The sequence below is a fragment of the Semicossyphus pulcher genome, unplaced genomic scaffold (assembly GCF_022749685.1).
Source record: "Semicossyphus pulcher isolate SPU_LCO1_2020_fin unplaced genomic scaffold, fSemPul1.0.p SCAF_9, whole genome shotgun sequence".
Taxonomy (NCBI): domain Eukaryota; kingdom Metazoa; phylum Chordata; class Actinopteri; order Labriformes; family Labridae; genus Semicossyphus; species Semicossyphus pulcher.
The window spans coordinates 4,335,501-4,348,778 of NW_027211770.1; the positions used below are offsets into that span (position 1 = coordinate 4,335,501).

At 40.9% G+C, this 13,278-nt stretch overlaps 1 protein-coding gene across 1 annotated transcript in view; it reads right to left on the reverse strand.

Annotated features, from left to right (window-relative positions):
- ascc3 (activating signal cointegrator 1 complex subunit 3) overlaps nucleotides 1-12,920 on the reverse strand; it is a 161,421-nt gene extending 148,501 nt beyond the window's left edge. The window contains exons 1-4 of the mRNA XM_069656234.1: nucleotides 12,865-12,920; nucleotides 11,943-12,076; nucleotides 6,936-7,086; nucleotides 2,988-3,565 (exon numbers count right to left, since the gene is read on the reverse strand). Coding sequence (XP_069512335.1) covers nucleotides 2,988-3,565; nucleotides 6,936-7,086; nucleotides 11,943-12,032 — 819 coding nt within the window. The 5' untranslated portion in view covers nucleotides 12,033-12,076; nucleotides 12,865-12,920. The remainder of the gene's footprint in view (nucleotides 1-2,987; nucleotides 3,566-6,935; nucleotides 7,087-11,942; nucleotides 12,077-12,864) is intronic.
- Nucleotides 12,921-13,278: the final 358 nt, after the last annotated feature.

Sequence of the window (13,278 nt, forward strand, 5' to 3'; positions counted from 1 at the left end):
TCCTGTTAGAGGCTGATTTTACTCAGTGGGTAAGTGAGTTTAATTGTTTCATATTACAATTAAGGGGACAAAGGACAAAACTGAAAACGTTCTTGCCATTATAAATTAAAGCAATTATTATCAATGACAATAAAACACTCATCTACAATGCAAAAGAAACCACAGTGATTGGATTGAGTGCAGTGGACCATGAGATGATAAATGCCCTGGAGCTAAGTCAATCTCACAATCCATTGGCCATCATCTGATGAGCATATAACCTCCGCGGGTAGCGGCCGATACACAGTGACTTCCGGTGTAGCCAACCCATCTAGAAAACAGATAAAGGATATCCAGGCCAAGACTTTTTTTCTGTGCTCCCAGTCATTGTTTACAAACTAACGGATTGGGATGCAGGAATGAAGCTGGAGAGCAGTAAGAGAGAAACAACGTCTACAACTGGACTGTTTTCTCATTGTAGAATCTTGTTTGCAGTGATTAATAGAAAGCCAATCCTGGAACACCATTGGTTATCATTTGAGAACGATATAGACTCCTGGAGCAGCAGCAAACTTTTTGGGGCTTCCAGTGCAACCAGCGGTTAGCAATAAAGAACTTCTGGCTAAAATGTCCTTTTCTGCACGCTGCATTAGTTACTAGGAGTGGGACAGAATATTGATACGGCCATATATCGTCACCCTGTCTCGTGCTATACAATTATCACTAGCCTATCGCCAAATATCAATATTTTATTGTACAAATACAGAGCACTCCAAACAGATCCCAGTGATTTGGACTCACTACTTCATGATTCCTCACGGTGGCGCTAATGACATGAATGAGGGTCACGTGAACGGAAATGAATTGGCCAAAGAAGAAGTTGACCGCAGAATAAAAGAAGAAGAAAAAGAACGGGGGATAATATCGGACAGTGGTGAAATGAAGTTAAGAGATGGGCCAGCCACTTTCAAATCCAAATTCCTCATTCGTTTTATAGTTCTGTACATTTAATTTACAGACTGAAACACGTACGTTGTTTCATCTCAGTTTGTGTCAAATTCTGTGAAACTGACAACAAAATGCAGTGAATAAACACAATGCACTTTTTAGGAGCATTCTGTATTCCTCAATGAATCAGATATCGTTATGTATCAATTATCGCAGACTTGGTGTATCAGAATATCATTGTTACCATGGGCAACGTATTGCGTATCGTGACTTACCCTACGATTCCCACTCCTGTTGTTTACAGGGTAGCAACTTGAGAAGCAAGAATGGAGTTGGAGTTGAGTAGCTGCACCTTCCTGCAGCTGTTTATAGAGATTAATAAAGAGCTAAATCGTTGTCAGATGAAGGTCGACGGGAGCCAGGATGGTGTTACCACTGACTGCTTTTCTCCCCTTTTGCTCTCACACATACTGTATTTTCTACATGCAACCAGAGCCTGCTGATACGTGATTGGTCAATACTACTCGGACTACAACGCACTTCAAACGGAAACCAGAACACTTCTCATAGCAAAATCTGGCAGCACCAACAGATTATTCATTTTTCTGTACAATCTATACATCGAGATTAATAGAAACCCAAATTGTGTTTCATGATAGCTGATGGGTTCAAGGATTGCATTTCAACCCATGTGTTTACCTTCTTTGCTCTCCAGCAAGCAACCAAAGCCTGCTCAAGCTTGATTAGTCAACCCACTCAGACCACACAGGAAACAATCAGAAACCAGAACACCACATCTTGACTTGTGCCTACAGATTCTAAAGATAAATGCAGATATATATTTCTAGAGACTGGCTAAGAGTTAAGCTAACCCAGCTTGGACTCAGGGTTACTCTGCCACCCAGCACCGTCCTGGTCAATGTTTAGTCGCTGGAATAAAAGATGGCACAAGTGACTGCAGTTTTTGTAACTTTGACTTGTATGAATGACATCTTTTGAATCATAAATATTTATCTTCCATCAAATGCAACCACTACTGCTACCTGAAGATGATACTGAGAAGGTTGGCAAGTCACTAATAATTAGCCTACTTTAAGCAAAGTAACAATCCCTTCCAAACAGAAAACATGACGTCAAGCTGAGAAGGAATAAGGTTTGTTAAGACTGCTGTCTTTAAGGTTGACCTATATCTTTTGAGTGCATACTGAGCTTTTATATCTACAAAGGGTCTTTATTACCGATGAGGGTCAAAGCCTTGCAGAAAGATGGAACTGTCTCCAAAGGTCTGGAGATAAAGGCCAAGGACATGGCAAACTCAGCATCTGGATCAAATCCAAAAGGCCCGTTGTGTAAGGTCAAGGTTATAGAATCAATAGAAGCACAAGGATATTTAATATAGCATAAGGAGGGGTCAAACTTTATGTCACAGAAATGCCATGGTGAGAGTGGACTTCTAATTTCTAATTTCAAGTTCAAATGGATCTCTGAAGTTCTACCATCGGATCATCAGTTTAGTTTGTCAAAGTTACCTCCTGGCAAATCTAACTGTAATACAAATAACGACGCGGGCAGCTGTGTCTCATTTCTGTTAGCCTATCCAAGGCTCTGAGCTCCTGCGTTAGCCACGCTGTAAGCTAAGGCAACTAAATCCTTTTGAACCAGACCATGCTTCAACCTCTCCAATGTGAGCGACTCCCTGACTCTCCTGGATGATCTACAGTGAATACAGTGTGTCAGGACAGGTTAGAGTATTTCACCTAAAAAAATTCTATCTTAGCTTCCCCGCACTTTTACTTTTATTTGATTCACTAATAAAAAGGAGCAAATAAGTCAAGATAAATGTCACGTTATCCAGGTAAGTAAAACTGTAGCCATGCACTCACAGCAAAAACCTTCGCAGACAACAGGAAAGCTAATTGGGGATTTACCCTGCATTTTGCCTCACAGGCTACAAACACAGGCTGCCCTCATCATTTTTTTAACCTGTGTAAAAGTATACCCAAGAACAAGTCATTAGATACGTTCAATATATGAGCACTGTATTTTCCTGTAACACAAACCTCATTCTGCAGCTCATCGTCGCTCCTGTGTGATGCCAGCATTTCAAACAGGGAGGTGCACAGCTCCTCCGGGCTCGAGGAGATCATGTTGCCTCCGTTCAGATACTTCTCCACCTCTATTCGCAAGATGCCTCCATCCCCAGAGCTCAGAGACCTTCCTGAGCCGGACCCCTCCTCCTCACCAGCACTCTTTCTCCCGCTCTGCTGGTTGTTGAGGAAGTTAATAAAGTCCAGGCTCACGTCCTCCTCTTGGGTGCCGGAGTAGGGCAGGTCCTCCAGTGGGTCCAGAGTGTAGCAGTCATATGAGAAGGCGATATTGCGTCCGAAAGCGGAGCCTCGTTGGGTGTTGTGCCTGGAGCTCTGAGTCTGGATAAAGTCCTCAACGTGGGAGTCTCCGAGTGGAGCCACCAGCCGAGCCACACAGGCACAGGAGCTCTCAGCTGCAGAAGACGGGAAGGGGCCGAACATCTGTTTAATGGCCCGGGTCTCCTCTGTGCCCACATGATCTTTGTTGTGGAAAGTCTCAAAGAGAAAGACAGCGGCACTTTCAATGGCCTCCTGACCCTGTTCAGTCCCCACTGTAAAACAAACACAACAGATTTACACATTAATGCCATGGTTCCAGTCACAACAACAGCCAGAGGAGCATATAGGGACTGGATTAGATCTTAGTGGTCAAAAGTCAGCAAGAACATTCACTCTGGTACTGCAGTTAACTAAAATATGAGGCAGCTGTACATTATCATTTCCATTTCTTATACTAATTTATTCTTTACTCCCACTATATTTCAGAGAGAAATATATTACTCAATATCAGTGGACACACACATACACACAGATACAATACATGTGTATCTTATGTACATAGAGAAACACCAGACGAGGCTAGTACATAGAAACAGAGGAGGCCGCTCCTCCTTTTTTTGAGTGGTAAGAAGGAGATCAAATATAACAAAGGAAAATTGGTTGAAACAAACTGAACCAAATCTCATTATTATTTATGAAGTCTTTTGTCTCTCTTTTGTGGAAAAAACATTGAAATTTTAGATTTTAAAGTCTGACAGCAAAATCAGCAGGACAGGGGGAGGGAGGGGACCGGGCTCACGCTCTCCTCCGTGGGGCTGAATCTCTTAAATTAATTTAATGTCTTTTCTTTTATGTATACTAATCTGTGATTTACCAAGTGACGTTAATTTATGCTTCAAGGAAGGAATCCTCCCTACCCAGTCAGCAAGGTTCAGTCGGTTCATTGAATATTTCCAAATTTCATAGTCAGTAGCGTTGTCAGGATACCTGAATTTCCCACCTTGACACAGAGCTGATTAAGAAGAAGTTACTGAACACAAACCAGCTCATTTGATATCCTGTTAATAGTAATGAAAGGCTTAATGAGCAGGATTTCCATATTAAATATTCCCTCATCATCATCACTCATCATCCAGGAGAAGTGTGAGCTGGTGTCTGTGTCTGCAGAGGATCCGCCCTTCAGCTGTGTTTCTATTCTTATTATTATTCTGCTGTTTGGGACGTTTCTGGACGTCCATCGCTGGGCAGAGGTCTGGAGCTCAGGCAACAGTCTGCAGGTCGGGACTGAAAACATGTCCGTCTCTCTGCTCTGCTCTCTGTCTGTCTGCAACAGACACAATCTTTATGAGACGTGAAAGGGACTTCACATGACATCTTCATTTGTCGTTCTGTGACTGAGAACAGTCCGCTGTGTCGTTGCTGTATAAGAGCTGCAGGTGTGACGGAGGGCAGAGCACACAGTCGGCTTCGGCCTATAAAAACAAACCCTGTACCTTCCTGCGGCGGTGCACGGAGGTGAAGGCGTGTTAGTTTGTTGTTAAACGGCTGTGAAACAATCAGACAATAATGTCTTGGTAATGTAATGTTATCACAGATCTGTTGTTTTTTAAAGCTTCAGTACCTTTTGGTACTATTGAACATGAAAATAACGAAGATTGTATCATTTTAAAACACGTGGTATCGAAAAGTATCAAAGTATTGAATATTTTGGAAATCCTAATATCAATTTATCAATATCAATCAATCAAAACATTGTATTGTACATGAGCGTGAGGCAGAAAGCAACAGATAGATGTTGACATTCTAATAAGTAATTATGTGCAAATTGGAACTGCTTTGAAATGCATTAATACAAAAATTGATTTAACGTCAGGCCTTTGAAACAGATTTACATTTCCGGACGATAAGAAAGTAGCTACTTGCATTAGCCGATGCAACAGCCTGTTGTAGCAGCACTGTTTTGTTATTCTATCCCACACCACAATAACTTTATAGCCATTAGTTTTCCCTTTGATTGAGCTCCTGAGTGAGTTACATGACTTGACTACAGAGGAAACGAGACCCCAGCTGAGAGACAAAGTTGATGTGTTGATCTTCTATTTAATTAAAAGGACTGCTCAAATAATAACCTGTTTTAATACAATCTAGATAGCAGTGCTATTTGTTATCGTCCTTACATTTGAGGGTTGCATTATCTATAACACCAGAGGAGAATCAGCAGCTGTTCCTCTAGTAATATGAGCTCACTGTTTAAGGTCCCTTCACCTCATTCAAATATTATCCCAAACATTTCCTGCTTAACCAGAGCTGCACTTGACAAAAATAAATACACATTAATTGTCCAATTAGAGGAAAAGATGTTGGAGGGACAGAGGCAGAAAAGAGTAAAGAAGGGTGGAGGGGCAGAGAAGAGCATAAACAGATGAAAAGGATTTATACCAATTAAAATGGTCTAAAGGTATCAGACTGGGCGCCGCAGACAGAAGAGCAGAATTGCTGCTTTCATCCTTTTCAGTGTGCTTAAGAGCATCTTTTTACTGAGATCCAGTCACACTGGCTGAGGGCATGAGGGCAGGTCCAACACAGAGACAACAAATACATTCTTGACTGAGAAGAGCAGAAAGACGAGCAAACTAAATTAAAAGTTTCACAAGCTTTCCAACTCCATAAATGACTCGTGAAATTAGTGAACACTTCATAGTCATAAAGAGAGGATTACAGCAAACACCTGTTTCTACCTCTGGAGTAAATCTAGTACATTTTCATTAGTTTGGGAGCATTTCCAAATGAGCACACAGTTTTGTTCCTGAACATTAAATAAACCCATGGACATTGGCATGGCAATAACTTTTTCTCTTCCCGCTCTGCTATGTCTCTATGGCTGAAGATGAAGACATGAATCCACCACCTGAGGACCGCCTGTTTTTGCTCTCTCTGTAGCGCTGTTAGTTTAGGGAGCGCTTGATTTGATATTTTTTACAGTATTCTCACACGTGGGCTGAAATCTGGCATACTACAGCACTATGAACCCAAAATAAACTGATTTTACTGATATTTTACTTCAATAAACAGGTAGAGGATGCTGAAATAACATCATGCTGCAGATTTGTAAAAAGTCTGAATTCATGCTTGGTCACTTCTGTCTGCATGATGAGACAAGCAAACAACTTTTAAATGTTTGCTTTTTGAATGATGGGATCAGGTTCTTTCTGATGCAGTGCCTGTATAACAGGAGACTCTCAACACCAACAGGGTTTTAAGACAGTGTCACTCTTATTTCTCTCTCAGTTACATCTGTCTTTTGGTCTGAACACCCCTTTAGAGGATTAAAGGGTTTTTTGACAGAACTCAAAGAGAGGGTTTGCGGTGGAACCATTATACCAGTGAATCGTATTCTGTAGAACCCGTAACAGGGGATCTGTGAGGAACTTTTCATAAATGGTTCTTGCTATAATTCCTTAACTACATTGCATTTATTTGAAAAATGCTGACATAAAGAAAAGTGCACGAGGCACTATCACAATCATTTTTAGACAAACTAAAAACAGAAAACAGCATTTTGTAATTCTTAAAATCGTTTTCAAACATGTGACAATAGATTGAAAGACATTACACTGGATTTGAGGCTGAAGAGTTAATTACCAATCTGTTTGGCTGCCAGAAGGAGGCTCTTCAGCTCCTGACTGACAGCTTGCTGCTTAGCTTTGTCCTGATGCTCGCTGCAGAAATGGACAATCTTCTGCCAGGTCAGGCCCTCTTTGGCAAACAGCTCCCGTCTCTTCAGTCGTTTGGTCTAACATGAGACGCAGGGAGGAAAACAATTAAAGAATCTGCACTGATCAGAGATATTTTTAACAGCCAACATACACTTGGTTAACACCAACATACCCCAACAGTTTGATGATATTGTTTGGGTTTTCTTTAACAACAGGTGTGCTGCCACTGTGGCCGCTCACTGATTTTTGCAGGTCTTTTTTTACAATGTTTTTATGTCAAATTAACCAAGAAGACTTTCTCTCTGTGGCACGTCTTACAATGAAAACTATAACAATATGTAATTTGGATCAAACTAAACAAGCTTAACAGTTTTTTAAACCATTCATCCCACTTACTAGAAATTACGTTCAGTACTTTCATTGAATTTCTTTATTTTTAGGAGCTCATCAACATTTCTGTAAATGTTCCCGTGTTAGCCAGCCGGCATAAACCAATCAGCCATAACATTATGACCGCTGACAGGTCGAGTGAATAACATTGATTATGTTGTTACAGTGGTCCCTGTCAGTGGGTGGGACATTGAAGTTGCCTTGAAGTTGATGGAGGCAGAAAAAATGGGGATGTAAGCAACTTTGGCTAGACAACTGTGTCAGAGCATCTTCAAAACAGCAGCTTTTGTGGGGTGTTCCCAGTCTGCAGCGGTCAGTGTCTACCAAAAGTGGTCAGAGGAAGAAAACCCGATGAGCAAGCCAAGGCTCACTGATGCGTGTGGAGAGCGAAGGCTGGCCCGTGTGGGAAGAAGGCGAGCCGGCGGAGGCAGTGTGATGCTTTGGGCACTGTTCTGCTGGAAAAACTTGGGTCCCGCGGTTCATGTGGATGTTACTTTGACACGTACCACCTACCTAAACATTGTTGCACACCAAGTACACCCCTTCATGGAAACAGTATTCCCTAATGGCAGTGGCCTCTGTCAGCAGGATAATGCGCCCTGCCACACTGCAGACATGGTTCAGGAATGGTTTGAGGAGCACGCCAAAGAGTTCAAGGTGTTGACTTGGCCTCCAAATTCTCCAGATCTCAATCCAATCGAGCATCTGTGGGATGTGCTGGACAAACATGTCCGATCCATGGAGGCCCCACCTCACAGCTTACAGGACTTAAAGGATCTGCTTCTAACGTCTTGGTGCCAGATACCTCAGCACACCTTCAGAGGTCTGGTGGAGTCCATGCCTCGACGGGTCAGGGCTGTTTTGCGAGCAAAAAGTGGAGCTACACAATATTAGTCAGGTGGTCATAATGTTATGGCTGATCGGTGTATTTTCCACAGAAGACAAGATCCAACTGCTCTCACAAGTTTTGTGGTACTCCTCGTGACAAACAAACTCTTCCTAAAGGGTAATTACTGTATCCTTCAACCTGGACCCTATTTTTTTTTTTTTACATATTGTGGAGTCAAAGTAAATAACAGGAACAAAAAGTTTTGGAATAGCTCCAGTAGATTAAAATCAAAATGGGCTGTAATGGCTGCAACATACTGTTTGGAAACAAATTCACCCGATCAAAGTCCGTGCATTATAAGATCTTGTTTTTCCATTGATCAGACTGCTTTTATTTGTGTCTGACAACATTACAGAAATGACCCGTACAGAGAAAGAATAAGAGGTTTGTTTGTTTTTTTTTACTAGAAATAGCCATTACATTTCTCTCTTCAAAGACTCCATTGACAGAGACAGTAATTCTACCTCACAGAGGTATACGGCTGCCTGGTTTGAATAGTTGTTTTGTGTTTGTGTTATACAAATACCGTGTTGGATTTTAACTAACCTTTTTACACATATAAGTCAAATAATAACAAAACCAAACTTTCATCACAGCTGATGAAGGCAGAAAATGTTTATCACCTGCATCCTCAGTAGTTTTGTATGAAAGTCAGCGTTAATGAGCTTCTCCCATTAGAGCAGTGAGGTATTAAATCTGAGCAGGTGAGGGTTCAGGCTCTGCGGTCAGGAGAAGCATTAACTCAATGACTCTATTACAATCTAGACCTCTGAGTCTTCTAAAACTAAGCATTTTAACACAAGCTGCGAGATAATCTCAGAGTGACTCCGGCCATCTTTTCCCTGGAGAAGCACTTTTTCTGCTTAGAGGATTTAACTGGAGGTGAGCCAGGTGGCAGTGAGCAGCTGAATACAGCTCCCAATTTCTTTTTAAACTCTGGAAGAGGAAACCGATCTGAGAATCAAATTACTGACATGGAGGTAAAAGATAGTACATTTTGATTTCAGAAAGATGGCGCACTGATTGACAAGGTTGTAAAATGGCAAAAGCCAAAACGGGATAAGAAGCAGGTAAAAACACGTGACAGGAAACCGGTGAAGTTGGATGATCAAACCAAGAAGAAACCACCCAGAAAAGTGTTGGAAGATTGTGTCAGAAGTAAAAAATACTGAATAGAAACTGAAATGAGAGGAGAGCAGCAGAACACCTCTTTCTAAGAGACAGTTTGATGTACAGAAAACTTAAAAGATTAATGTGGATTTCTTTTAGCCCGACAGATGTGGATTTTGAGGCACAAAACAATGCCAACTTTAAAGCAGAAAAATTAGCAGATTACAAATATTTTGTACTGATATATAAAATATCTCCATCAAATAATATTTAGCATTCTTAGATACTGTCAACTAGTTGTAGTGGTATGTTAGACCACCTTCTGCTCAGCTGAGATGCTTTGGTACCTGTGCTACAGACCTGAGCCAGGAGGACTGTAAACTATGGAATTGACGTTTCGCTAAGTCCCGCCCCCCTTGTTTACTGTTGCTACACCTGTCAAGCTTTCGCACCGGCATGTAAATATTATGGCATTTTCAACTATAACAGTGAGAGATGTTCTAAGGGAAATAATAGCAAATTTCTGTAAAAATAGTTCCCAAATATTAGAGAAGTCGACAGAAAGGACGACAACAAGCATCTGAAAGCTCCATCCAGAATATAATGTGTCAGCAGAGTGTTGAGAACGAAGAGGACATAAACATCGAGGCAAAAGCTCACAGGTCCCATAGCAAGCGTCAGGCACCCCACGACAATTCATGTTTCGGACAATCATACAGGAACAACAATGTTCCTGCACGGCAGGGTAAGTCAATATATTGTTTTATTTTAAGCTAATGTTTAGTTATGACTCCCTATAACTTTCATTATCTAACATGTTTTAGCCCATTTCTAACAAAACTAAATTATCCCACTTTTGCGTATCGTGCCTAGTTACGGTTGCTAACATAGGATTGGACATTGGCTGTTCAAGGGAGGGCGAAGGGTCAATTGAGTGGCTTGAATGAACTAGATGATGACACTATTTCCAAATTATTCCAGGCATTGTTTTTTACTTTATCTGTCTAGTTGAAAAGGGCATATATAAGAAAACACATAGCACCAAGATATTGATCTGACTCTAGAGTTTTGGGTAGGAATGTGGTTTTGACATCGTGCATCAGAACTTTGCCCTAATGCTTTCCAACAAGGTTGCACACAGACATACTCATACCATACATACCATGGTTCAAATAGAATACAATGGGGAAAAAAGTTAATCCGTCAATTGGTAGAATAGTCAAACGCAAATGCTTGCTAATATTTGATTGTGTAAAGTAGCTGTGGTCAATACTGTACTATCAAACAAGGACCACATTGTACAGTTTGTGGAAGGGGTTATTGCTAACTCCACTGCAGTGCCAATCCCTGTTCTCTTCAAATCTATGGAGCTTTAGTCATGTTTTGCTTGTTGTTTTGGTTACTGTTTTTGCCTTTTCCAAACACTGTCATCCTTTTTTGTTTTCTGAAGCTGCAGACAGTTTCTTGTGAAAAGGCTCTGATAAACCCACTCTACATAACCCACTGCGCCCACCAGGAAACTACATTATAGACTAGCTGGGATACAAGGTGGAGCGATTAGCAGCTAAAGAGACAGGAGTTGGTTAACGTCATCATCGTGGTGAATGTGCGAAACAATTGCCTGTTGCTTACTTCGACTTTGCACAGACTTGTTTTCAAGGGGGGGTGGCAGGAAAAAGTCTGCTTCAAATCCGCCAGAATTATTAAAATGATATTGATAATAGGAAATTCCACCCAGGACTGCAAGTCCCATCCATCTACTTCAGATCAGTCACATCAACTATTCAACACTCCTGTTGGCTGGATAAACGAGTTTAGACCATTTCTGGCATTAAGTGCTTGTAATGTTTTTAAATAGATTATTGGGGAGGTAATTTTACCTAGGTTGAAATTGGGGCACACCCAAGCAAGTAAAAGTTAGCCTACAGCAAGTTCATATCTATTCATCCAAATAAAACTGAATAAAACAAAGAGAAAAAGCAGAAGAACAAGAACATAAAGAAAACGTCATCTGGTAAGTGTTTCACACAATGAAAGCGGGCACAGAGTGTACAAGGTTAACTAACAAAGGTACCACTGGTTTAAGTACGACAAGTGTCACATCTAGTTTTCTTGTTTTCCGAAGAGTTGCCATACATATATAATGTCTAATGACCCAAAACTATCATGACGTTTTATAAGGTGTTTTCTTCTGCTCTAAATATAATATTTGGTTAGTTGTTGTGCTATGTATACATACAATTGCAAAAGAAAATAGCATCAGGCAAAAGTGAAATATAAACACAAATACCCTATGATTGGTTTTCTGTAAGTTCCTAAAAAGCTCACTTCTGCAAGGGTAGACATGACAAGATGTATGGTAGGGAAATATAACTCGTCGGAATAATTGTCAACCAAGATTTTGCCATTACACTTGACTTCAATGATTAAATTTCTATATCATTGGAATAAAGGTGCATAATGGTGACATACTTACTTAACCTATGAAATTCAACGTACTACTGTGACAATACAAGTTACCTATTAAGCACCAGCTGGCCTCACCTTCAGATCGTAGAGCTGTTCAGTGAAGTCCTCTTTCTTGCTGACATTGGAGAAGGAGCGCAGAGCACCAGTGAGCCGTGGAGGAGCCATCGTCCATCCACACAATGCTCCTTCTGCCTTTTTTTTTTCTTAAACTGACAAACAGATACAAATAGTAAACTAACAATGTGATGGTAGTATGGTCTCTACATGAAAAAACGCAATAATACACGCCAAACTCCATAGAGAAAAGCTGTCAGTTTAAGGTTGCCCTTGTAGAAGGGAGTCTCACACATAAGGTAGCACAATAGTAGTGAATGTTACGAATCGTAACAGTCTTTTGGATTATTCGGGATAACAACTGACGCCAACGAAATACATTACAACTGTTAAATCTTTGACGGTCATAGCTGTTTCTGCAATGCAATAGTTTAAGTAATGTTGGTTGGAGAGTCACTGGGAAAACGTCCCCTGTATTAAACGTATAATTATTGAGTTGATATAGGTTGCTTGTTAAATGGGGTATGAGCCGAACTGAATACATACTATACTATAAATATCCGATAGACCCGAAATTATCCTTTAAAGCGAAGGTAATACGTCACAAAAGTTATATGATAACAAGTCAGGTGTTATTAAATGTCCCAACGTCATTCTCTCCAAGTAGAGGGGTAACGTTAGGGTACACGCCAGAGCCGTTTATTACTATACAAAGGTTTTCTCACGCGAATTTAAATTAATTCAAACACATTTTAACGGAAAGATGCTCTCTAACGTTGTGTTGTTGTTGTCTGTGTAGCTAGCTGATGTTAGCTTGCCAGCTTGACTGCCACTTCCCTAGCTTTGTTAGCTTTAGCACTGTGAAGAACTATCACTATTAAACACATTAAGACACATTTAATGGTCTGGTATGTTCTGTAAAACTTTACATTTTAATATGTACCTCCCAAAGCGCCTTCAAGCAGAGCTGTCAGTCGCATGTGAGTATCCTACCGGCAGAAGCTAATTGGAGTTGTTTGAACGCTAGGGATTATGGGTATAGTAGTTTTTACGGCAAGTACTTCTGTAAGAATATGGCTAACATGACTACCATACCCATCTACAAAGTGTATGGCCACGTCATACAAGATTCGCCTTTAATTATATCAGCGTGCACCGAATCCCATGTATGCGGAGTCTGTGATGAATTAAACAGTACACGGCTGCTTAACACGATTTTCCGGCAGCGACTAAAGCCTTTTCTTGTGTCCGAGTCTGCTGCCTTCTTGTTGGGTTGCTCGATTCCCCCTTTCGGGAGCTTTTAAACCATACATAAGATGGCAGACTCCACCCGAGAGTCCCCGGTATGAAAAACAAG